Source organism: Adiantum capillus-veneris, chromosome 5 (genome assembly GCF_014529385.1).
Source record: "Adiantum capillus-veneris isolate H3 chromosome 5, ASM1452938v2, whole genome shotgun sequence".
Taxonomy (NCBI): Eukaryota; Viridiplantae; Streptophyta; class Polypodiopsida; order Polypodiales; family Pteridaceae; genus Adiantum; species Adiantum capillus-veneris.
This window is the reverse complement of record NC_140935.1, coordinates 4,842,327-4,869,326: the sequence shown is the minus strand read 5'-3', so window position 1 is coordinate 4,869,326 and position 27,000 is coordinate 4,842,327. Positions and strand designations below refer to the sequence as shown.

At 42.7% G+C, this 27,000-nt stretch overlaps 1 protein-coding gene and 1 long non-coding RNA gene across 6 annotated transcripts in view; one reads left to right on the top strand and one right to left on the bottom strand.

The window, feature by feature from the left end:
* Positions 1-4,677: 4,677 nt before the first annotated feature.
* On the bottom strand, positions 4,678-8,529 carry LOC147456815 (uncharacterized). Its single transcript, XM_086511896.1, has 2 exons — positions 8,248-8,529; positions 4,678-4,776 (listed from the first exon to the last, which is right to left on the bottom strand). Exons 1-2 carry the CDS (start codon positions 8,527-8,529, stop codon positions 4,678-4,680), a joined length of 381 nt encoding a protein of 126 aa, XP_086368022.1.
* Positions 8,530-9,310: 781 nt separating this feature from the next.
* Positions 9,311-27,000, top strand: part of LOC147456814 (uncharacterized) — a 54,620-nt gene continuing 36,930 nt past the window's right edge. The window contains exons 1-4 of one of the 5 annotated variants that reach the window (XR_015188268.1): positions 9,311-9,407; positions 9,638-9,735; positions 9,834-9,885; positions 10,487-10,563. This is a non-coding gene — a long non-coding RNA (uncharacterized LOC147456814). Of the gene's footprint in view, positions 9,745-9,833; positions 9,886-10,486; positions 10,564-27,000 lie in introns of all 5 variants that reach the window. The other 4 variants (XR_015188267.1, XR_015188270.1, XR_015188271.1 and 1 more) reach the window with 4 other exon arrangements.

Sequence of the window (27,000 nt, the reverse complement as noted above, 5' to 3'; positions counted from 1 at the left end):
CGTGGATCAGCAGCTTCAATAAACAATTCCACCTTTTGATCCTTCAAAGAACGTTGTTCTGCTGATGACAACTGATCAAACTTCTTTTCAAACTCTCATAACAGTTCTCGTGCACATAAATTCTTACTCTTCTTCTGCACCCACTTCATAAAACTCTGTCTGGTCACCCTCTAAGAATCTTACAAAAAATATTTCGCTTGCAGTGCCTTCTTGAAGTCCTGCCAATCCGGTCCTTGAGCCGCCTGAATTTCTTTAATCCTGGCCCTAAGTTCTGACACTGCAATCAGATGAAATCCTTCCACTGAGTCTTGGTCTTCAATTCCATTATCTTCCATAGACTGCTCATAAAAATGGAAAAAAATTGAACTATCTCGGCCTTCAAACCGCTGCAACTTCTCTATAACACATTTTGTCGAGCTTTACGAATCCGCTCTTGCAGATTATGTTGCTGTTGGGCAGCATGTTGCTCTTGCATGTACACTACAAATTGCTGCACCGTGTGCTACATGGCTGCCTCTTGCGGTGTAGACATAGGCTTCTACTATTTTCCCACCTCAGCTCGGTTTCACGTTGGGTTCACCAAGTGTCAGGGGATATGTGCTCAAAACGTGAGCCGGGGTCAGCATCGGGCTGCTAGTTGTGGGAGAAGAGGGAAAGCCAAGAGTTGCTGTGCCGCACGAAATAGTAGTTATTAGTTAATTGGAAATTCTAGCGACGCACAAAATTGGCTTGGAAACTGGCAACACCGATGAAATTAATGCACAATTATGAAGCAGTGCCGTTAATGACACCGTTAATTAATTCAAGCAATGATGTAGGAGTTTAAGCCGCCATTACAGTTTTTCTCAGGCCGTTAACGGCTCTGTGATTCATCAAGAAGATTAATTAAACTTAAGTTGTTTCCGATGAACAAAATCCTCATGTGTCGATTTTCCAGAATCGATTATCTTCCGCTTTAACTCTTCGGTTATCGTCAACTCCTTTCTTTTGTTACTTGCTGAGCTCGACTCCCTTCCTGCCTGCGAGCTCCCTTGAATCTTCTATGCAACTTCCTCCTTGCTTACTCGAGAGCGAGTCTCCTTCAAGTTCCCGAAGGCCGAGAGAGATAGAGCGAGAGAGAGAACCCTTTGCTTTGCCTCTGCTTCTCGAGAGAGGGAGACCTACTTTGGTTTGCCTTCTTCTTTCCCTCTTTGCCTTGCTGAGAGAGAGAGAGAGAGAGAGAGAGAGAGAGAGAGAGAGAGAGAGAGAGAGAGAGAGAGAGAGAGAGAGAGAGAGAGAGAGAGAGTCCCTTGCTTTGCTTGCCAAGGACGAGAGAGAGGAAGAGAGAGCTTTGCTTTGCCTCCCCTCCGATCTTCTTGTTAGGAAATAAGACGTAGCTAAATAGATAATTGAGTAGATTACTTAATGGAGAGAGACAGATTTATATACACGAGATTATAGAGTAGAGAGAGAGCGTTGGACATTTGACCATCCATCACTGACTATAGTGCATCCTTTTTTATCAACTGATTTCAAGATCAACCTATCAACTTCTTTTTGGGTGTCATCGAAGCATTTATCCAAGAAGGTTGACCGCATTTGATGATATGATGGAGGGGAAAAGCCAACCCCATACTCACCAATCTTCTTCCATGCATGCTTCCATGACTCATGTGACCATCAACATAGAACTGCCTATAAAATAGATAGCTTGTGCAAGAGCAGATTGTGTCTCTTCAAGAGCAATCGATCGAAAGCTTTGCTCTAGACTTACTTGCCTCGTTCTATGCATTTCAAACTGGCACTCGGGCGATCCATCTTGAGTGCTAGCTCTTTCTGTGTGTGTGTTGGTCGGCATGGAGGGTGCACCATATTTTGTCCGCCTTGTGTTGAGGCACCATTGCCTTGGTGCTCTGATGCATAACGGCTTGGAGTCGGTCTTTTAGGTCGCCTTGCATTGGCTAAACCTCCTAACAACTCTCTCAAGCGTTTTGTAGCACTCTCATGACCTACATCATTACATCTGCCTCCATTAGACCTATTAGTTGTTCCATTCCCTGATCCAAGGAGGTGTTCCCTAATATGAGGTGCACCTCTTGATTTTTCTTTGCCACATAATTTTGCAATGTCAATGTATAAAAGATCTTACATTCTCAGCAAATTTCCACTCAGGCCCTGGCACCTTACCACCGACGGCCTTGCACTTCCCTTTATTCTTTGCTCCATTGTTTGACACTTCACCACCAGTTGATGGGCGACTAGTAGCTGCATTGATGTTCTCAGAGCAAGCATTGGCATCCATGACAAGTTCACAAGCCACCTATACATTCATACAATCATAAAAATAGTAAGTTTTTGAAAAACAAAATTTAATTGAACAATTGTACAATAAAGTAAAATAATATATATATAAACATAAAGCAAAAAATGAGCCCCAAGCACTTGCAACCACCTATACCTTCCGCAAGGATGCTTCCTACCCAAACCTGTTTCCAGGCGGATAGACACCCAAGGGAGGTAACTATACGTAACAAACAATACGTAGGTGTAGTGATAAGGAGCGCTCCATTCCAACCATAGAAATGAGCCCCAAGCACTTGCACCGCCTATACTCTCGGCAAGAATGCTCACTACCCAAACCCGTTTCCAGGCGGATAGACACCCAAGGGAGGTAACTAACGTAACAAACAATACGTAGGTGTAGTAATAAGGAGCGCTCCATTCCAGCCATAGAAATGAGCCACAAGCACCTGCACCTCCTATACCCTCCGCAAGGATGCTCCCTACCCAAACCTGTTCCAAGCGGATAGACACCCAAGGGAGGTAACTATACGTGACAAACAATACGTAGGTGTAGTGATAAGGAGTGCTCCATTCCAACAATAGAAATGAGCCTCAAACACTTGCACCACCTATACCCTACGCAAGGATGCTCTTTATCCAAACCTGTTCCAGAGGCGGATAGACACCCAAGGGAGGTAACTATACTTAACAAACAATACGTAGGTGTAGTGACTAGGAGCGCTCCATTCCAACCATAGAAATGAGCCCCGAGCACTAGCACCACCTATACCCTCCGCAAGGATGCTCCCTACCCAAACCTGCTTCCAGGCGGATAGACACCCAAGGGAAAGTCTGTTATAACAATTCGTGTTGTTAAAAAACATAGGAATCAAAGCTACCTGAATGAAAACCAAGACCTAAAATAAGCCAATAAGTGTGTCAAAACAAATGGAGGCAAGTATGAGACATTGATATATAGCCACCTCCAGAAATGGGAGGCAAGAGGAGGATATAGCCGAGCCCACTGGGCATGACTATTGGCCAACCGGCCCCGTCTGGATAACTTAAAATGCCGTCGGGCTAGGAGGAAATGACGGTTCTATCAGGTGCTTGTGAACTTGATGTTATTAACACTCTCATGGAGTGTTAATAATATGAGTGATTACCACTTCCCACTTCACGTGAAGACTTGAATGAAATCCCTGGATAAAAAATCAACTTTGTTTTAGAGAAATTCCACCAAAATTACAGAGAGAGAATTAATTAGAAAGAGAAAATATATCGAGAGAGAGAAATGTTTTAGTTAGGATAATCTAAAGAAATAAAATTAAGTCTAGAGAATGAAAATAAACTCTCTATAGAAGAGAGCGCGTCATAGAAGGATTCTTGGCATGTACCACTTCTCTAGAGAGAGGGCATTAGGTCCGATGGACCCACCGGTGAACTACGTCTTAGTAACACTTGAAAAAACATGTTGATACGGTTGGACACGCAAGTAAACCCGGGCACAAGGAGACAGTACTTGCAAAGAAAACACAACACACATGAAGCCTTCATCATGCCTAAGTATAGGGATTTTGAAGCCTACATATTCAATGAAAAACATGACAAGAGGCACATGATTTTACATAACGAGGTAGGGGCTTTGTCCTCCTTTCTTGGGCCTTTAGTGTCCTCATGCCATGGTCTTTCTTTGAAGCTTGCACAAGGAGCCAAATTGCCAAAAATCACATATAAATGGCTTATTTCAAGTCAATAGGAAAACTCATGCACTAACAAATAACCTCGGGCATTGACAAGAAAACCAAGACACAACACAAAAGCATACCTCTTTCTTTTGTTGTCTTGCAAACGTCATACCTTCTTCCTCTTTGTCCGCACCCATTGCTTTGGACCTTTTCTTGTTCACATGCAAAGCCTTCATGCCTTGGTATTTCTTTGAAGCCTGCACAATCTGCAAATGTGCCAAAACCCCACAGTGCATCACTTATTCCAAGTCGACAGGCAAACTCAAGCAGTAACAAATAAACCCCGGAAAAGCATACCTCTTTCTTTGTTTGGTTTCCTCAACCAGGGTTTTCACATTGTCCTTGAGGGAGGGGCATTGAAGCTACTCTTGCCTTGCCCCTGGGTTGTTTTTGTGGATCACTGTTGGCCTTTGATGTTCCTAAACCTTTGACTACATTCAAAGCCTGCACAATTTGCAAACATGAACACTCTCAGCCTGCATAATTTGCAACCATAAAAGAATGTGTAGGAAAGCATGACATGTAAAATTGAGAACTTAGAGGTAAACCCAAGCACTAACAGATAAACCCATCTCCAGCTTAATTGTTTTGTCTGCTGGGCCTTTAGAGCCTTCCTCGATGCCTTCATCTTCTTCCCCTAGATCACGATAGCAGGCTTGCATGGCGGCTACTGCGCACCTTGGCTTGGCTCCAGAGATATATCCACCGACGAAGGAACATCGTGGATAGAATGCGTGACAATGATGGCACGTGTAATGGAAAAGGCCTATGAACTTTGAGAATAGCGGAATTAGGAGAATTAAAGAGAGCATTTTTGTGAGACTACTTTGAGAACATAGAGGGTGAACTTATTTAGCGGTAGCAGCTTATCCATAATACCCAATTAACTTGGCATGAACAATACTTTTGCAAGAGAGAGAGTTTTAAGAACATGACAACAATTGAGGACCTGATTTATGTGGAGCCGGTCTCCCCTCCAATAGGCTTTTGTATTATAGATTCTCCCATCAAGAGAGAGACTTGGTACAATACAATCTTTGTGTTCCTTGTGACCTAGGTGATGCAATGAAGATGGAAAGCTTCATGCATCACGAGCATAACAAAGACTTTGTAGAAAGCATTAACCATCCGTAGCCTCAATCCCAAGGCCTCAAATACCTTCAAAGGTGGAGAGAGCTAGCGGGGAATAAGGGCAGGGAAGAGGAAGACGAAACATTCGTAGGAGAAAGAAATATTTCCTCACCTATGGTCACTCTTTTGCTAGCATACATAATAGCATAGTAATGAAGTTGGAGAAGATGGCAAGCTTAAGCATTGAAGCATGGCTCTTGGTTGGATTTGCGTTCCATATCCAAGAGTGTTGGTGTAGGCTCTCAACTTCTCTACTAGCTTAGAGAAGGAGATGGAGCTCTTACACTTTGCACGTCACACAACGAGAGAGAGAGAGCGCGTGCGCGTGCGTGCGTGTGTGTGTGTGTGTGTGTGTGTGTGTGTGTGTGTGTGTGTGTGTGGGAGAGTATACCCTTCAAGCAAGCCCCCTCCTTGCTTGGGTCGGCCCCCTCTTCTAGCTCAAGGTGAAAGCTCGTTGGCCTTCCCAAGCCTAGCCAATCACAAGCTTGTTCACTACTTAGCAATAGAGGTAGTCCTTGGACAAGTGTCCTCCTTTCCTCTTAGAGAGAGAGAGGGCTTGATAAAAGCTCAAAACAATTAATTTAAGTAGCTAAATCCTCATTGGACCTCTCTCAGGGTCAACCAACAGGCTTTGGACACTCCTTGAGGGCAACCTAGCTAGGGGCTTGACATGTTTCCTTCTCGCCTCTTGAGCAAGGGGTGCCCTTTAGGAGAGAGGGAAGTCATCCAACCATCCCCCCTACTTACATGACTTGCCCTCCCTCCTTGTAGGGATCTTTGTTGACTTTTGTGAAACCTCAAGCCCCTCAATCTTGGGCTCGATTCCCACCACAAGCTTGGCCCTTAGGCCCCTCAAGCTTGGGCCGGGTTCCCACCTCAAGTAAAACCCTAGCATCTCAAGCATGACAAGCACCTCAAGCATCTCAGTCATCAAGCATGACAAGCACCTCAATCTTGGGCCGGGTTCCCACCTCAAGCATAGCCCTAGCTTGCCTAAGCAGTGCTGGAAATTGCAACCCTTCCCACCCTTCCTTAGGGGTCTAGCCCTGCACATGCATGGCACTTTTGTGATAGGCCTTCCCGATGAAGAGCATGCTGTTTAGAGGCCCCTTCCCAATAGACGGGTCCTTTGAAAATAAGCCTTCACTAGGAAGGGCAAGTTTTGAAAATGCCCTTCAAAGATAAATTCTATAGAATAGCCCAAAAAAATTCAAAGTAGAAGGTTGCTTAGTTAAAACATGAGCCTAAGTTCTAAGATGTAGCTCGGATGTGTTGCATTCAGGATTGACTCGTTTTAGTTTGAGCTTTGTGGTGGTAGGAAGTTTCTTCGATAGATTATAATTTGTTGCCATGTGTCGTTTTGTCTTCCTATACATTGGACATGTTGGGGTGGGGTAGCAAGGACCTCAATGTGGTGGCATCCACTGCTCAGGATCTGTGTCCAAATATATTGTTTGTAAGATCCTAGTCTTTATGGTGTTTACGCTCCTTGTGACATGTGATGCACATGGGGTTTTCATGGTCTATACTGGTGGGTTGCGGGTCCATATAAAAGCCAAGACACTTGTAGTGTTTTTCTTCTTTAATATAAATAGCTCCTATTGAGCATTGCTTATATATTAGAAAAAAAAATAAAGCCTAAGCTCTAAGGTGGTAAAATATAAGTTCAAATTTATTAAGATTTGAATCCCACCACCTAAATCAAAGAAGAGATAACACTTTTAATATGTTATGTTTAATGAAGACCTTCAAAAAATCAAAATGTGACAAGATTTGAGAGTGGCAGCTCACTAGTTATGCTTTTTATACGGATGTAGATGCTTTGCAATGCAAAGTCTGATGCAGCCAGACTTGTGATGTGTGCAACGTGCATGATGATTCTAGAATCTAGCGACCTCTAAGCTCCTCCTCTAATGTCCTAGCCTCTAGTGCATGTGTGACTACGGTTGAGTTTGGGCATGAATCTTTTAAAGGAAATGAGGAGATAGCATTGAGGCTCAAGGAAACTAGTCACGACCTCTCTCTCTCTCTCTCTCTCTCTCTATATGCATTTCTGGCCTCTTCATGGCTTCACATGAGAGATGAACACTTTCTATGTACAATTCTTTCTCTGTTTGCGCCACGCACTGCCCTCTCTCCTACTTGCAGTTATAGCATGCAAGTAGGAGCATGCCCGTTGAAGGGCCACTATATACCAAGAGAATCTCGAACCACATCTTAGCCCCTCAACCCTTGCACAAACTCTTGGATCATGTCATCCATGCCTTTGTTGCAATAGGCATTGACCAAGACACATTCCTCTTTCTTCCTCTTAGAGGGCCTTACCTCATTGAATTGCCTCCCTCCTCTTCCTTTTCTCAGAGGGCCTCACCTCACAAATGTCCCTCAAACTTGCACACTCTTGCATACTCTTCTTGTGGCACATATTGGCTAAAGTGAGTGCTCTCAAGATGTGTGTGTGTGTGTGTGTGTGTGAGAGAGAGAGAGAGAGAGAGAGAGAGAGAGAGAGAGAGAGAGAGACGTGAAAACTAATGGTGATGCTTTTGGGGGCAAGAGGAGCAAACAGAGCTAAAGTATAATATACCAATATACTAAAATTTACTAACCATCGAATTTAATTAAAGAATACCTAATGCTAGCTCCTCTTAAGTATGGAACAATAAAAGATACACCAAAAGCAAGTGAATATTTCATAGGAGCAAGAGAATTAAGGGGTATCGAGTGATGGGTTGGTGCATTTTTGCCTTGCATGATGACGGGCAAAGTATATGATGGCCCTTTTTCTCCGAAGGCCAACTAAGGGAATTCCCCTTCCCTAGGAAGGACAAGGGCACCTTTCAATTTCCAGGCCTGTGCCTAAGGTCAAATGACTTTTAACACTAACCATTGGAGGTCTTTAATGAAACTAACCCTAAAGTCTTTAAGCTCCATTAGCTAACCTTGCTCTTTGACAAATCATCTCTCATTTGGACCCCTTTACCATTGGCCCCGTGTTGAGATAGACCCATAAGCACATGTCTATATTCTAACCCTTGTTCCCGTTTATTATCCCAAATTAAATGATTAGTTTAATCATTTGGGTTGGTTAGATATTAGGTTTTATGACAGCACCTGACCGGTTCAACTCCGCCATGATCCTCCCCATTGCAACCTGCACCACAACATTGCTTTTGTCCATGAGTTGCGATGTCAATGGGACCTCAACCCCCTTCACCCCTGGGTCCTTCTTCAATGCACAATCCTCCACGAGCACCTCGTTCACCGCTTGCAATGGCACTGTCACCTGTTTCGCTTCTTGCAATGTCAATGGCACCTCCTTCACCACTTGCACGGGAGGCACCTCTGACTCAGTTGACTTTGGCGCTGCCATGGCATGTGTGGCTGCCATTGTAGGCAACGCTTTGGTCCCCCTCTAAGCCCTTGTATCAGACAACTTGCCCTTGGGCGGAGGTGTGGAGTAAGCGCCCCTCATCCCCGACCCCGTCTAGTGTATTTTACAGGCTGAAATTCGAAAATCCTGGTTAGATTTTGAGCTTGCCTTGAAGAAAGCTGGAAACTTTTCACAAGTTTTAGTGTAATTATAGGAAAAAGCTTCAAAATTTTTTCCTAAAAACTGAGAGAATTTTGAGTTTGCCCTTATTTTCTTTGGTTAGGAAAAATGTATTTTTCTAGCCCCGATCCCATCACTCGTCCTCATTTAATGATATGGGCATAGTGTGTATTGTACCACCTCCCTCTAGAAGCCATCCTCAGGACTAAGTAACACACAACATTTAATGATGGGTGGTGAGGGGATCCACGGTTGCCAAGTCCACGCACGAAAACCATTGCAATCGCTACAGCATGAGTCACATCAAAACTAAACCCGGGCAAAAATTACACCCCTAAACCTGGGCGGAGCATTTTGAGTTACCATAAAGCATCAAAAAAATGGGGTAGGATACATCATGTGCGCGTGGGTGAAGTGGTTAGCCCATGCGTCTCAAAGCTTGGGGCATGAGGTTATGGGTTTCTTGTGTTGCCCAAGTTTAGCGCGCCTCAATTTTGGTGATGGCCCTCATCCCCCTTCATAAAATGTTGTGCGTCACTTAGTCTCATCAGCCACCCTCCAAACATTGTACCCCAAAAAAATATTATTTCTGTGCGTACTGATTTCAAACTTCAAAGTTAAAACTTCAAGGGCAAAGCACGTGTTTAAATATCCCATGGCAGTACTGGCATGCATGCTAGCTGCAGTGCAAGCGTTTCTCTCTCTCTCCCGCATATGTGAGTTCCTCAGACCCCCCCCTTCCTCCTCTCTATGGTGAGCCCCGCGCCTGCACGCCCACTATTCCTTTCTCAATATTGCTTGCGTTGAGCGTTAGGAAGCTCAATGTCTCACTTGCAGAGAACGACTTCATTAAAACCCAGCATAGCCTAAATTGAGATGCTGCAAGTCTACTCTTGTCGCAATGGTTTTGTTTGCATCCATTTTGACAGAGGTTGCTGCAGCGTAGGCCGACTAGGATTGAAGAGCTTGAGTCGCCAAAGAGAGGGACGCAGCACCTGATCAGTCCGGGGCGGCGTGTCATGGAATGTCTCACTTTGCAAAGTTGTAAGCCACGTCTGTATATACAACCATTTATGCGCGTAGAAGTTTGGATTTCCAAATATGGGGTTGTTCTTTGAATGCCTTTCCTTTTGATTCATCAGCTTCCGCTTCAACTCTTGATCTCTCAAATCGGCAATGCTTCGTCATTCAAAGGTGAGGAATCTCTTTCCTCACTCAGGATTGGCCACCTTAGGCATGGCTACCTTTTGCATTTATCTCTGTCAGTGAATCCTTGTAAATGATTAGACTTGGTGAAGTAATCGGGTGGTCAATGGGGTTGCTTTTTGAATGTCTTTAGCGTGAGTACTAAGCAGTCAAAACAGGCTCTTGAGGGGAGCAAGAGGAGGAAAATATTCGACCTGAATTTCATTGAAACTGGTGTATATATGTAAAATTATAGTTTGTTTTGCAAAAGTAGAGTGATGGCTGCCACGTGTCGTTGAATCTGTGCCCCTTCAGCATGTACAGCTCTCGGTTTTGGCATTTTCCTGCAATTGAACACCTTGGATGTCTCATTACCCCCATGCCATGTGGGCAACTTCTCTCCAAAAATATATTTTGAAAAAATTACCAAAAAACCCCTCTAATTTTTGGAAATTCCCAAAATACCCCTCACATTTCAAAAATTCCCAAAACATCCTTGGTTGTGAGATCAAATATCTCCAAAAATAATTTTTTTTTGTAGCTTTTCATAAGAAGATTTATTGTCTATCAATACAAAATGCTAAAACTAGAATTTGACTTGGTCATGTAGGCTTTGGAGATGAATTGCTTCATTATTGTCAGACATCATTGCCTTTCTTTGCGATGTAATTTGTGAAAAATTAAATGGTAAGCACTCAAAAATGGATCTCAATCGTCAAAAAGGAATAAAGATAAAAAAATCTTGAACATTCCAACCAAAATAGATACAAGGGGAATTTCCACGAATTAGAGGAGAATTTTGGTAATTTTCCCAACATTTTTCCTAACCAAAGAAAATAAGGGTAGATTTATTATTCTGGTTTTTAGGTAAAATGTGAAGCACTTTCTGGTAACGACGCTGAAACTTGTTATATTTTGCCGGCCTTTATAAAGCTGCCATCAATGTCTGAAATCCCAATAGCAGGTGCACTTTTGCGTTGGAAGTAAGCCACCATTGCACTTCAGGTGCAGAGGCTATCTCTCTCTTGGGATAGTTTCTTATGATGTTAGAATTCTCTTCTTTTCGGGTGTGTGTGGGGGTCTGTGCTATTAAAAAAGAGGAAAATGGTATAACCTTTCTATTACCCAGTGTGGTAGATTGGTCTTTCCATTTTTCTCTTGGATAATAGGTCTTGAGTTCAACTCTCCTCATCGGATAGGTCGTAATGTCTCTTGGGATATTTTCCTACAAGTTAAAATTCTCTTCTTCTTCTCTCTTTCCCTAGGGGCACTAAAAATTCTCTTCTTAAATGGAAAGCAAACATTTTTTTTTTCAAGAAAGAGATCCTTTCAATTAGTTAATAAAACTGCCCAACGGGCTGTGCCCCGACAAGAGGGGCCTACATCAGCATGAGGGGAGACTCTTAATGAAAGAAAAGAGATGTACAATGATAAAAAAAGCATCAAGATCTTATAAATCAATGAAACCATGGTGGCATTATTATATGGAACATTTATCATATTCAATTGGTTTAAAATATGGTGCAGGAAGTAGATGGCTATTGTTGATCGGGTCATGATAATAGTTTGAAGAATAATTGCTTAAAATTTGTAACTCAACAAACAAACCTTGTTTGTTTGAGTTGGACTTGATTGAGCGTGTCTTGTAGTCATTCCTTTATGGTTTTTGTGCTATGGACCTACTCATGTAACAATTCAACATGCCTCAATCAAGCAATAACTGTTTCCCTTATTATGATAGTGATATGTTTGAACATACATATGAGAGTGGGGGTAATTTTTTCCTCTTTAGGAGGTTTTTTTCCCTAGGCTTGTATATATCACTCTAGGGCGAGTCCTATCTTTGTATTGGCGTACTCAGTAATACTGCTTTCTGTATTGTGTGCTCTTCATCTTCTCCATCTTTGTGTACGATCATGTAGTCTTAAAAATTGGTATCAAGACAGGCTTCGACATCTAGGGTAGTGTCGCTAGTACTCTGGCTCACATTCTTTGATTGAAGTGATTTTTGGCTAGCGTTGGCAGGGCCACATAACCTACGTGCTCACTTCGACCTTGGTTTTCATTCTTGGCAATATTGCGTAGGCTATTTATTCCTATTTTGTATGTTTTTGATAGTGCCAATTTTTGCAAAACAAGCACTTTGTAGTCTATAGTGGGTTATGCAATTTTTCTTTGATACTAGTAGTTCTTGCATGAGGTGTAGGCATCAGCTATGGCTGACAACAATGGTGTTTTTTGCATGTTGTTTGATGAGGAAAAATTGGATAGGTAGTTTACATGATACGTCTCCTTGTTGCAAAGGTATTGTGGAGGGTTAATATATAAAACCAAGTTTTTAATGGATACATGTTCTGTGGATGATGTTAGGTTCGAGTAGTTATGTTGCTAGAGCTGTTTTTCCTACTGCTTAGCAAGAACGTTGGGATGCTAAGGTTGCATAGGCTATGCATTGATTGTGCTCTTCGTTAAGTGCTCCATTACTCCACACATTTGCTTTGCAAGGACAAGAAGGCAGGCATGGCATAAGTATTAAGGCTAGCTTCCTTGTATACGGGTATTGGTTTTGCAAAAGTTGCTCACTTGCATAAGGAAATAGAGTCCAAAGTTATGCATGAGGAAGACGATATACATGTATTTCTTATGTGCTATTAAGCATGGTATGAATGTTGTGAGTGCGCGTGTGCAGAGAGAGAGAGAGAGAGAGAGAGAGAGAGAGAGAGTAGATCACAAACACAATATATGGTGAAGAGGAGGGGGCGATCAACCCCCCATGACTACCATGATCCTCAATATAATCAGTATGAGTAGTATCACTATGTTCGGGAGCGGGTTTTGGTTGGAGATCTTCATTTGGAGTATATCCCTACAGTGGACAATGTATCATACATCTTCACGTAGAATGTACCTCAGCGGACTTTGGCTTCTCACCTTCGACTCATCTGTGTTGTCTTAGCATCCTGTGTTGAGAGGGGGTGTTAAGAGTTACACCACCGTTGCTTCGCCATTTTGTACGGCTAGTGATTGTCCCAGGCTGGCCACCCATCGCACATCACGTAGATTGCATGGGCGGACACTTTAGCACGTGTCCGGTGGGTCATTTTTGAGCAAGCTAAAATTCTATAAATAGAATGGTTAGGGTCTTGTAGTCATTCATTGTATATTGAGAGCATCAATTGCAAAGCACTTGTGTTTCTAGCATTTTCTCTCTCTCCCTTCAACGTTTCCGACGCACGTGGCTCGCACCCTCTCCGTTGCTCACTCTCATAGATGCTACTAGTCATGGAGTGTGTGCTACTTAGCATGACGTGTGCTATTAAGTATGGTGTGTATGCTACTAAATAATATGTACTCGATGGTGCGTAGCATAGCACAAATAGTATATCTATGTTTCTCATCAAATACATGTATAGGGTGTTTGATGTAGCTTTACCTCCCAAATATTTTTCTTGAAAAACCCTTTTTATTGGCTATTCATATTAGTGACGCTCACACAGCGACGCTAAAAAAAAAAATTTCTCGGCGTCGCTATGAGCGTCGCAAATTTCTTTGTAAATTTGCGACGCTCATAGCGACGCCGACTCGGCTAAAAAAATAACAGAGAGCGCCCAAAAACTCAGATCTCAGATCTGAGTTTTTCGGCGCCCTCAAGCAAGGAGCAGGTAACGCTCTCCCTCTCTCTCTCTCTCTCTCTCTCTCTCTTCTCCACACACACACACACACACACACACGAGGAGAGGAAGGAGAGCCAGGTATGCTCCTTCCCTCTCCTCACTCTCATGTTCCCTTCCCCTCTTTCTCTCTCCCTCTCTCTCTCTCTCTCACACACACACATACACACACATAGTGTTTTTGAGAGAGAGAGAGAGAGAGAGAGAGAGAGAGAGAGAGAGAGAGAGAGAGAGAGAGTACAAACATAAACAAAAACGCACACACACATACATAAACAAAGAATGCACACACACATTGAGAGAGGAAAAGAGAGAGAGAGCATGCATAAACAAAAAACGCACACATTGAGAGAGGAAAAGAGAGAGAGAACATGCATAAACAAAAAACGCACACATTGAGAGAGGAAAAGAGAGAGAAAACATGCATAAACAAAAAAACGCACACATTGAGAGAGAAAGAGAGAGAAACTAATTTAACGTCGTAGGAAACAAATTAAAATTAAAAGACCTAAAGATTTAGCCGACGAGGAGTTGAACTCAAGACCTATTATTCAAGAGGGAAATGGCATAACCAATCTATCATACTTGGCATGGGTGATAGAAAGGTTATACCATTTATCTCTTTTTATTGGCACACACATCCACACACGCGCACACACACAAGAAGAAGAGAGTTATAACGTCGTAGGAAACTATCCTAAAAGACGTTAAAGATTAGGTTAGATGTAGACTTACGTTAAATTAGATTTAGGTTTATTTAAGTTAAATTAGATTAGATTTAGGTTTATTTTTAATTAGATTTACGTTTATTTATGCTAGATTTAGATTTACGTTATATTAGATTAGATTTAGGTCTCCATAGACTGCGATGCCTGCATGAAGCGGGTGAAGAAATCCCTCAATGGAATATAGGGTATTGCTGCCTTTACTCATGGTGGGCTCCGTCGATCCAAAAGTACTGGTGAAATGTCTTCAGAAGATAGGGAAGAAGGTGGATCTTCAGGGCGGCAAGAGTCACTACATCCCCGACACAATGACCATCTAGACAACCTCTAGTCATTCAACATCAACTTCAAAGTTAGTAACAAGAGCAAGAACGGTCTAAAGGGCCAATTGCTGTCGTCAGATGTGGATGGAGATGAGGCAGCGTCACCGCCGGAAGTTAACTCTCACATCTTTAGTGATGAGAATGCAAACTCTTGCCGAGTTATGTGAAAAATTATGTGTTAAATCAGTTTTAAGGTTCTTATAATCCCTGTTAGTTTAGTTCTTTGTTTTTAATATAACATAATTTACGTTAGATTTAGATTTATGTTATATTAGATTAGACTTAGGTTTATATAGGTTTACACACACACACACACACACACACACACAAGAAGAAGAGAGTTTTAACGTCGTAGGAAACTATCCCAAAAGACGTTAAAGATTAGGTTAGATGTAAACTTACGTTAAATTAGATTTAGGTTTATTTTTAGTTAGATTTACGTTTATTTAGATTTACGCTTATTTACGTTAGATCGAGTCCACGCAAGAATTACTTACGGTTTAGGGTTTAGAGTTAGACGAACAGTGAAAAGATCTACTGTGAATAGATGTTAAGATGCTGTGAAGTGCTACAGCTAGAGAAGAGGCAAAGGGGTTTTGTCCACTACATGCAGTATCATGTAGACGTGGGTCTGTAGATTTCTTGTACCCACAAATATAGGTATTGACCAATAAAGACGAGATTATAACCCGGTGGTTCTGATCTCCGTGCACCTCTAGACCGAGGTGTGCGGGGATTGGACATGACTAGAGAATGAGAGAGAGAGAGAGAGAGAGAGAGAGAGAGAGAGAGAGAGAGATAAGACGAAGAATGCCAATAGAATATTAAATTTGTTGTCCAGGTTATAAGATTTTTATCCTCATTATGAGTAGTGACGAGGATGTGGGACCGTCCAACCGAAACACCTATCTCTCAACGAGGGTCTTATGTCCTTGTAATCAATGCAAGCATGCTGTGCGACGGACAAGACGTGTTTCTTTGCAGCACGTTCGCGAATTTGGCGAGTTCGATCCATCTATTATAGATCGAGTTGTTGCCAATTATAACTCGTCGGACTCTGACGTTGGCCAACAAGCAGCAATCTTGCAACCCAATACACAATCTTGCAATGTGTAAATATTGGCTAGTACAGTTGCTTTGCACTTGTTGCTCCTCCCTCGATGTTAAATCCCATAGAACGAGCATATATGGATGTTGCAAAATTTGATGAAGGATTTTGTACCACCGGTAGTGTCACTAAAGAGCTTTATCTAATCGACAATCAAGTACTTCGATGTTTCATTGACATCTATCAGACTTGCATCATTCTTGTGCTTGCTATGCTCTTCGTATTATCTCTTCTTTATGACCTCGTACTCCTTAACCAAAGCACGTAATTCAAGCTGCTTCTCACAATGGGCCTTATGGCTAGAGCTTATCCATTCAGCAAGTGACCTTGTAACTTTGGAAGTAAATTTTTGCACAGTGGAATATCATTAAAAACCCGACCCCCTTCCATCAATTATTTAAACACACTTTGGTTATCCTTAATACAGCCGTATAGCGCAGAGAGAGAGCGAGAGAGCTTGTCCTTGGAGTTTGTTTTGTCTATTTTTTTTTGTTGCTTTCGTTTGTTTTGTTTTCTTTCTTCTTTTTCTGATGGGCTTGGGTTGGTTGTTGGGGATTTTGGTTATTGTTGTTGCTTGTTAGTGTTTGGTTTATTTGGGGTTGTTTAATTGCTCTCTCTACCAAGCTTCTTTAGCCCGTTTTCACTTGGATGTTGTGTCAAAGCCTCCTACATTGTCTCCCAGAAGTTCCCTCTCCAGTTATGGTCTTTAGAAGCCACCTTTAGTAAGTGGATTGCTCAGCTCTCTGAATGAAAGATCCTTGTGAGCTTCGGTGCAGTGCTTAGTTATCCACCTTGTGCCATCCTCTTGAAGTATCTTCGTGATTTCAGCTGTCTCTTCACCCTCGTCTTTGTCACCAACTGATCTCCCTTCTAATCCTCTAGTATCTTTTGCTGTCAGAGTTTACTAGCTAGCGGCCATTTGTACGACACTCTAGCAAGGCTACAATGTTACTTGCATTGGACTAGCAGTTGCAATTGGTCTTGTATTCACATTGGGTGGACTTGTTTGGACAGTGACGTAGGGGTGGCACGGGTTGTAAGTCTAGTGGACACCGTGGTCAATTCACCACCATCACAATTCGGAGATAGACTTAGCTAGAGCGTCGAGAATATATTTTGCTAGCCGTTGGTGGCTCTTCATGATTGTATATATGTGTGGGTGGTTCTAGTCATCATATGCGCCATCTATTTTCTACGGTCTAGCATCTTGAGTCTCGTGTCGTGCGTTCAATACTGCAATTCAGTACTCTCCTTGTACATTGGCGCTCAACACCCAGTCCTTGGCTTGGAGCTAAATGTGTTGCCAACAAGAGTCTCTATTGGTTTCATGAGTTAGTCGAGTTCCATGGTATTTTGAGTCTATTGTTGTGTATTTGGATTTCTCGTTCCATTGCTGTGTTGTGTTCTCTTTTTGTTGGAGTGAGGTTTTTTCACCTTGCGTTGAGGAGCATTCACAGTCGAGAGCACGATACACTTTTCTTGTTACAAGTGCTCTCATTTTTGGCACGCCGGGTGGGATCTCAATTGAAGCCTCACTCTACTCCACTGAGCATATATGGTTGAGGAGCAAGCTCGTTCAGCCCTCTCCTGGTCTAGTATGATGGTGTGGTCCTTCTTGGTCTAGACTAGCTTCGCCCTTGACTAGCTTGGTCTAGTCCATTGCCTCGTCCATCTCAGTCTATCAAGCCTAGTCTCTCTCGTCCCTGTCTAGTCGGAGTTGTCTACCCGAGTCTAGCTTAGTCTAGTTGGTTCTGGTCCAATGGGTATAGACTATCGAGTAAGTTCAAGGATATTTGCGCCTAGAGCTTGGATGGGTTTGTTGCTACTGCATGACACATACAAGGTTGAAACCGGCCCTTATGACGATAGACTTGAGCTTTCATCCGATTCCTTACTCGATAAACTTTACTTGAACTTTACAACACAGAGGGACTTCAGGAATAAACGTGTGATCGGAATTAACACTTCAAACAAAGCACGACTTGGCAGTGCTCCCAAGTAGACACTGACACCCTGTAGGCCTCAATGATGGCCCCAATGATTTGCATCCCTTCTGGTATTTCTTTATTCTTATTAAACTTGGGAGATAATTTGCAAATTCCTACAGGCTGTCCCGCTTTTACCGGGCTGAAAATGACATACTCTAGCCCGATTTTAGCAGCATAACCGCAGTAGGAGGCTTCACATGCAAAATCCCCATGCAAAAGGTGACTTTCCCGACGCATTTGGGCACTTTCCCAAACCTGGCGAGAATCTGTAGCACGTTGAATTCTCTGTTTTCTGCCTTGAAAATGCACTAGAACACCTGTGCAGTGATCCCCTAGCTTTCTCGAAGCTCCTGGGGGTATTAGGAATCAATTAGGATCAAAACTTTAACCTACAGAAATACACAGTAGGTTGTAATTTATTGTTTCGGGCTTTGTTTTACGGGGTGTTGCATTCGTAGAAAGCCCTTGAGCTCCCACACCTGTAGGGCTATTTGCCCTTTGAATCAGACGAGATTTCTTGGGTGAAATCTCTCCGAGTTCACTTGTACTTGCGAAGGATTAGCAACTAGCTAATCCAGTACCTGTGCAAGAGGCTCTTACCTCGGCAAACGTGCATGAACCCACACAATTGTACATATAGATAAAAAGCCCTTGAGTGGGGCATCACGTTTTTGTATTCAAAGGAGGAGAGAGGTGCATGAGAGCGGAATTATCATGCTACATAAGACAAGGGAGAAGACAAGATTTCCATTAAAGCTGTAAGACTTGCATCCACTACTCACACACTGTGTAGTTCGCAATGAAGAAGAAACAACCAAATTAGCCTTATCTATCAAAATTGGCTGCCCCCTCTTCATGTTGAGTCTGGCCATTTGATTTGGAGCTGCCAAGTGTTCCCTATGCCCTTTTGAGTTAAATTCCTAGTATCCACCACCTTATAAAGTGTAACGCGGGGCCTAAATGACCTTGAGCTGAGTCTAGACACCGTTTTAGTGCTCGGATTTCAGTGCCGATTGGCCCCACCAACTTGTGGTGATCGGATCTTCATTGCTACGTGTGAAACTCTCGGGCATTGGCCGTTTCACACTAGCCATACAATGTTCGGTCATTTGTGACTTCAAAAGGAGGGTCCCAAAAAATAAATAAAATCATGGGAAAGAAACCAACAACTAAGGCTAGTGATTTCCACACCCTTGTGACATACCCTCTTGAAATTGCAAACGTCTTGAATTGCATGCCAAATATACATGCCATAGATGATTTAGTGTGATAAGCACTTTGTAGAGTAGTGTATACACTGCTATTGCATTGAATCTGTATGTATATTTGATGTGCTAGCTCCATTATTACCCCTCTTTCGAACACCTTGAGCTGGGGCATACGTAGGTTGTATTCGAAAGGCCTCAAGATAAAGTTGCAATACATTCAGTGACTCTAGCAGTTCACACTCTTCTATCCTCTTTGCATCCATAGGTCGATAGTTCTTGAACTTCTCCAAATACCGTCGTGCAACTTTTCCCTGAACTTTTCTTTAAGTGTCAAAATTTTCTCAAGTACCAAGATTTCATCAAGTTCCTCAACTTCTTGTTGATCCTCATCTGGCATATCTTCTAGCAAATCTCCCACAAAGGGTCTTAGAAGACTCACATGAAATGCATTATGAATCTTCAAAGTGTTGAGCAATTTCAACCTATAAGCAACATTTGATCTTGTCAAGCCCTTAAAAAGGCCCATAGTAATGTATACTAAGCTTCATAAACAAACTTTCCTTGCCCTTTATCTTCTTTAACCTTGCCTTTTCAAACCATAAAAGTACCCAGTCACCAATTGAAAACAACAATTCACGTCGGTAACAATCAACAACCCTTTTTTGCTTTGCTTGAGTCTTCTCCAAGGCAAGCTTGATCTTCTTATACATTTCATCCATGTTCTCAACATATTGATCTGCTTCAGAAATCTTGTCCTTTGCGTGCAAAATGGGAGGAACCTTTTTGCCACCCTCAACAATCTCAAAAGGTGCCTTGGATGTCTACGAATGGACCGTATTGTTACTTGCGTAGAATTATTCCCACTTACCCTTATTATCTGACACATAGCATTTCAACAGATCTAAGACAATAGAATTAGCCTCTTCTGATTGTCCATCAGTTTGTGGATGAAATGAGGAGGAAAACTTGAGCGTGGTGCCTATGTTTTCAAACAAGCCTCTCCAAAATAGACTCGTCATATGAGGATCACGATCATTGACAATAGACTGTGACATACCGTGGTACTTAAAACGTGTTCTTGATGGTATTCTTATTCAACGCACAATAATCAATACATATGCGCCAAGAGCCATCCTTCTTCTGCAATAGAAGCATTGGGGAGCAAAAGGGTGAAGAACTAGGTTGAATCAACCCTTCTCTAGTAGCTCCTCTACTTGGCCCATAATCTATTTTTGTTGAGCCGCACTAACCCTGTAGGGAGGTCTATTTGGTAGGTTGTACAACCTGGCACCAAATCTATCGCATGATCCTCAAGCCTCTCTAGCGGCAACCGAGATGGCAATGAATCAGAAAAACTATCACTAAACTGTCGCAAAAAGGTTGACCTTTCTTTATCTAACACATATAAATTTGGTTGACTGTTATCTGAAACATCACGTGCAAAAATCAAGTACACAGAAAGATGATTCATAATTACAAAAGTGATAGCGGAAGCAGATACAATAGGGACAGACTCCCTTTAATCTTTACATCAAGGATGTGAGTTTTGCTCCTATACTGAAGGGTGATTTTTTGTTCCATGGGATTCCCAACAGTGCATCGCACCCTTCCAGTGGCATGATATAGAAAACTTTTGTGTCCACATACGATTGAATATGCAGATGCAACTTTCCAATGATAGGAGTAACACACCCTGAGTAGCTAGGACATACCAATCCTGCCTCTACTGTGTATAGCCCATCTCTTTAGCTCTGATGCCCAACTTGATGGCCAACTCTGGTGAGATAAAGTTTACTTTAGCACCTGGATCAAAGAAGATAAGTGATGTCTGGTCCCTGAATTTACACCATGCTCCACATAGCTCACTGGCATCTGAGTTTGTCCTATCATCCATCATGTCTGGCACTAACCCGGCTGTGGGTTTGGGCTTCTTCCCTTTCTTGTGCTCTTTATCCTCAAAGTCAGCTGGCCTCTTTCTCTGTGGACAATTTGTAGCAAAATGACTTAAGTTGCTCGCATATAAAGCATTTGTTCTAAGCCATTAAAGCCTTTTTTTCCTCGAATGACTTGCCCGCAAAAAGGCTTCTTTTTCTTTCTCTTAGCTTGTCCTTCATACATCTCGACTGAGTCCTTAGCTTTTCCCATCTATTTTGCAACAACAGGCTACAAGCGGGCCTACACTCTTGGCACACCCCCTCTTGACTCATCAAAGTCCGTCTTTGCTTGCCTTTCGAACATGATCATTTCTAGTAAACTTCCGTTTTTGCTTTGTTTAAGTTTTTTGTTTCTTTTTTGCATCCTTTGTAAAGCTGACTTCTATGAATTAGCACTAAGGGTACTCGTGCGTGATTCAAAATTTTCATCTTCGTCTACGTGATTTAGGAAGATGAATGTACTCAGTCATCCCACAACGAAAAGGCTTTTCTTTAAAATGCCGCTCTTTGTCTTTTCAAGAGAAGATTGAACATGACGACGATCTTTTACCTATTGCATCTCCCCGCATGCAAGGTGTCTCAAGGCATCTAACTATGGACCTTTTCTTTTAATCTACACCTTTTTTACGCCTTGTAGGCATCAACATCGACAACATCAAGCTCTTGTTTACCTTAGTGGAATCAAGAAGGAAAGTAGCACTTTTTAGGTCATTTCCTTGCTCTTGTTGTCAAGTGATAGGAGACAAAACTTGCCTTTGATGTCCCACACAACTATACAGCCTGCGAGAAACTTATTTGTCTCCTTGTTAGGAGGATTGATTACAATGTGTTTGTGAGTTGTTTCCTTTCAGACCATGTCTAATTACATGGTGTCTTTAAAATGTTTCTAACTACACTTGTTCGTCTAGTTTCTGTGTCACGTGACAATATCCAACCCTATGTGTCCGTGGACAAGCTACAGCACAACCAGGGTTCAGTCAGTCAAGTCAATCTAGAACAGGAAGTGATCTGGCACTTTTGTGAGTCTGTTCGCAGACCGTGCATGTCCAGACACTTAGATTAGATGCATATCCTCTGGTTGCACGCAGCATGACCATCAGATTCCAGTCAGATCCCATCAATAGCATTTTTACAGTGCATAGGCCTATTTTCCCTATTTTTGACATTTTTTACTTATTATTTTTAAGTGACTTTTGTTGAAATGTAGGTAGGGCAATTTTGCTAAGTTTGTATATAAGCAAACCAGAGCTAGCACTTTCTGGCAGAAGAGGCAGCAGGAGCACCTTGCTCAACAGGCAACTTCTCAGCAAGACCAACCCCCGCGACTACTCTGGCGTTTTCTACACAGAAGACCTAGCGTTTTTGCATCAGATCAGCCTTGGCGATTTGTGCACAGTAGATCAGCCCCGGCGTCGTCAAGACACAGCAGATCAGCCTAGTGTTTTGCATTTGCAAAACAACCGGCGACAGATTTGCAGACTTTCAGTCCTAGCGTTTTTGCATCTGCATCCAACCCTAGCGTTTGCAGATTCTCCGTGACAAAACCTCAAGAACCATCAGCATTTTCAGTTTTCAGCCTTTAGACACCGAGATCAAGCCCCCAAACTTCACAGATCTCACCTTCCCGCAGCAGATCCTCGCCGCACGGTTAGATCCCGCGAAGTTTGTAGATTCAGCCCGGGAAACGCAGATTTCAGCATCTGCGTTTTCAGTGCGTCGTCGTCATCGACATCGTCATTGACATAGAGTCAGAATTCAGCAGATAAAGATTTGCAGATTTCAGCCCTTGGCGTTTTCAGGTTTCAGCCTGTCTCGTCGTCGTCCACATCGTCGGCAAGTCCAAGCATTGTAGAGATTTGTGCAATCATAAGTAGACCGCTCTCGCCATAGAGAGTGGGGTGTGGTGTTGTATTCTCTTCTCTATCTCTCAGTCTCATGCATTTCCATTCACAGTGTCCATTCACTTTGTTGTGTCCATTGCATTCTCTCACTAAAGGAATGGAAGGCTCTCCCTTCCGTAAGTAAAAGGAATCCTTGAGCACAGTTCGGAGCACTCATCTTGAGCAAAGTTCAAACATTCATACCGTTGTACCTAACATTGGTATCAGAGCTTTGGCAGTGTTCTGTATCACTCAAGGAAAGAACCACAAGAATCACAAGAATTTTTTTGCTTGTTGGTCGCACGAACCCAAGTTCGCTTGGGCGTGTCGTTTCCTAATCGTGTTTTTGAAGAGTGACAGGAATCCCAAGAAAGAAGGGCTTGTCCAGTCTCCCCTTGTGTCTCTTTTCACTTATTGAGAGCGGACCGTGCACTTAGCGGCCAGCCAATCGACGTGAGGTGGGAAAAAGCAACCTTGGTGTGAGCGCAAGGCCGCCAAGGGGTGCGCCCGCGGAAAAGAGCAGAACCCGGGTGAAGAGAAGATCCTTCTCTAACACAGATTGCAAGCGAAAGAAAACATCAAGACCCTCAAGAACCCAAGAACCCAAGACTCCCAAGAACCCAAGTTCCTCGTGAACTGAAGAACCCAAGACCACAAGAACCCACGACTTCAGAATGGTCGTCACTCGAAGCGGAATGGATACTTCGCTTAGAGGTGATGAGCATGAGAGAGGCCAAGAAGAATTCTCCCCACCAGGAGGTTTTTCCGACCCTCCCCCTTCCCCATCTACGTCAAGGATTGCACTAACTTCTATGGAGGTTTTGGACCAGATGTTTATGGAAAGGAAGTTAGAACGCGAAGCAAGACATGCAGAAAGAATGGTAGAATTTGATCGTGAATGCAAAGAAATAAAAGCAGAAATGGATCGCACACACGCAGAAAGAAACACAGAAAGAGAAGCAGAAAGAAAGGCAGCCAAAGCAAGACAAGAACAGAGCGACCGACACAACAAAGAGTTCTGGCGACTATTTTCTCACGTTCAGGCACAAATGCAAGAGATTTGGGGAAAGGAGACTCTCTCAGTCTCTTCTTCTCCCAAGCATGACACACAGGATTTGAATGACAATGATTTGCATGATGATTTGGATGTTAATGATGAGCATGATGATTTGCATGATCACGATGTGCTTTCTCACAAGCATGATGAGTTGCATGAAAAGGATGTGATTGTTCACAAGAAGGATGATGTGTTAGTTGATGCTTTTTCTAGCGAAGCTAACCTCGTTGCAAATTCGATCAATCACGAAGAACCGATCTTGGCTCTCGAGCCTAGGTCCAAGAAACCCTCACAGGAAGTATTGTGTGTTCATGATTCATACGCACGCATTATTCGAGTGTTTCGTTCGTGATCGTTTCCTATATTTTAGTCTACGTCTTTATGTGGTCCCTTTTACTAGGCATGACATATTGTATGTTGAGCACGTTTCACTCATGGATGAGCACGAATGTATGCGGATTGTTCATGAAAAGCTGAAAAGTATGCATTCAAGGAAGTCACATTCCATGTCTCTTCCTTAGCACGACACAGTTATAGAAAGAGCACATGAAAGTATGAGCACCAAGCATGGGCATTTCCGTTGTGAATTGCCACAGTTGATTGCTTTCGATCATAAGAGAAAGATTCGATCTCATTGTTTGCGTGTGTGTGGTGAACGGTTTGGCACTCCATCTCTTTGTTCATCTACATTGCATGCACAGTCTTTGAGGAAGACAATATTTTTTCCATTCACTTTACACGAAATGGGTATGTTCATGTTTTTGTGTTAGAAGTGGTTTCAAGAATTTTCAGCCATGGAGATTCTTGACAAAGAAAGAAGCATGACTCTCGACGAAGTTGAAGCATTGAAGGAGCCACAAAAGACTTTGTGTTGCTTTCGGCGCGGCCCAAAGAAGCAAGCGTTGCAGACCTTTATGAAGTTCAAGTATCGTACGACCCACACATCAGAGTGGGCCAACGAAGAGTCCCTTCCAGGATTTTGGATGCTATTGGCGATCTCCCTTGACGCCATACAGTTCGGTACCAGTACCTCACTTTGAAAAGGAGGGAATGTCACATGACACATCCACCCTATGTGTCCGTAGACAAGCTACAACACAACCAGGGTTCAGTCAGTCACGTCAGTCTAGAATAGGAAGTGATCTGGCACTTTTGTGAGTTTGTTCGCAGACTGTGCATGTACAGACACTTAGATTAGATGCATATCCTCTAGTTGCACACAGCATGACCATCAGATTCCAGTCAGATCCCATCAGTAGCATTTTTACAGTGCATAGGCCTATTTTCCCTATTTTTGACATTTTTCACTTATTATTTTTAAGTGGCTTTTGTTGGAAAGTAGGTAGGGCAATTTTGCTAAGTTTGTATATAAGCAAACCAGAGCTAGCACTTTCTGGCAGAAGAGGCAGCAGGAGCACCTTGCTCAACAGGCAACTTCTCAGCAAGACCAACCCCTGCGACTACTCTGGCGTTTTCTACACAGAAGACCTAGCGTTTTTGCATCAGATCAGCCTTGGCGATTTGTGCAGAGCAGATCAGCCCCGGCGTCGTCAAGACACAGCAGATCAGCCTAGCGTTTTGCATTTGCAGAACAATCAGCGACAGATTTGGAGATTTTCAGCCCTAGCGTTTTTGCATCTGCATCCAACCCTAGTGTTTGCAAATTCTCCGTGACGGAACCTCAAGAACCATCAGCGTTTTCAGTTTTCAGCCTTTAGACATCGCAGATCAAGCCCCCAAACCTCGTAGATCTCACCTTCCCGCAGCAGATCCTTGCCGCACGGTTAGATCCCGCGAAGTTTGCAGATTCAGCCCGGAAAACGCAGATTTCAGCATCTGCGTTTTCAGCGCGTCGTCGTCGCATCATTGTCATTGACATCATCACCGACATAGAGTCAAAATTCAGCAGATAAAGATTTGCAGATTTCAGCCCTTAGCGTTTTCAGATTTCAGCCCGTCCTCATCGTCGTCCACATCGTCGGCAAGTCCAAGCATTGTAGAGATTTGTGCAATCATAAGTAGACCGCTCTCGCCATAGAGAGTGGGGCCTTCAGAGGAGGGTTTTACGTCTCTGGTGTCGTATTCTCTTCTCCATCTCTCAGTCTCATGCATTTCCATTCACAGTGTCCATTCACTTTGTTGTGTCCATTGCATTCTCACTAAAGGAACGGAAGGCTCTCCCTTCCGTAAGTAAAAGGAATCCTTGAGCACAGTTCGGAGCACTCATCTTGAGCAAAGTTGAAACATTCATTCCGCTGCACCTCGGCCTGGGCTAGTCATGTTGAATCTTGTAATTACTTAGTTTTGAATAATGCTTACATTGACGGTTTCAATAACTTAAACTATACATGTATAGTCCGTATAGTGGATTCTTTAAGATTTTCTATATCTCTTTCATCTCTAGTCAAAAACACATGCTCGAAGAAAGTAGGCTTTCTCTCAATTGAACACCTGTGCATGTTTTGTGACATGCATCTTAAAAGCAGACCGAGGTAGTTATGGAGGAGTTTCTTCCAATGATCAGGTGAGTTGGAATTCTCTAAAAAGTCATGCGTTGTATAGCTTCTTTTGCAAATATCATGCTTTCAATCGCTGAGAAGAGCTAACATTTCACCTTGGGGGCCAGTGAGATAGATAGCAGTGATGTGGACATTAAAGACCAGATAAACCAAAAGCGAGACCTAGCTATGGATTATAGAGCAGGCATGGAGCAGACCAATGCTTGGCCTCATCTCCCATGCTTGTGGTGAGAATTGCAAATTAGGATAAGTACAATGAGATCATAGTTGCATAAAAAATTTCAATGTCCATGCAATTCTTCAGTTGTTGATACAACATGCACTGGCTCGTTGTAGAAAATCTAAGTTCTCTCAAGTCAACAACACGTTCTTACTCTGTATATTTATTGAAGATGCAAAATGAGACAAAGTTGCCTATTTGATAGTTGAGCATTTACGTCGCCTTGTTTTCTTGGTTTGCAAGAGTTTGGTGAAACGGGCAGATAAGCCACTCAATGAAAGTTTTTCACATGTGTATTGAATCTTCTATGGGCCAAAATAGCTATTGATTGGGAAGAAAGGGTTTATCTATCTCATGATGGCCTAAGGAAAGGGAAGGAGTTACATGCTCATGACAATTCTATGACCATATATTGTTATTGGTGTATTCCATTGTCCACAAAGGACTAGTGTACTTGTGGACTCTACAGTTCAAATTGTTTGTCCAAAAAG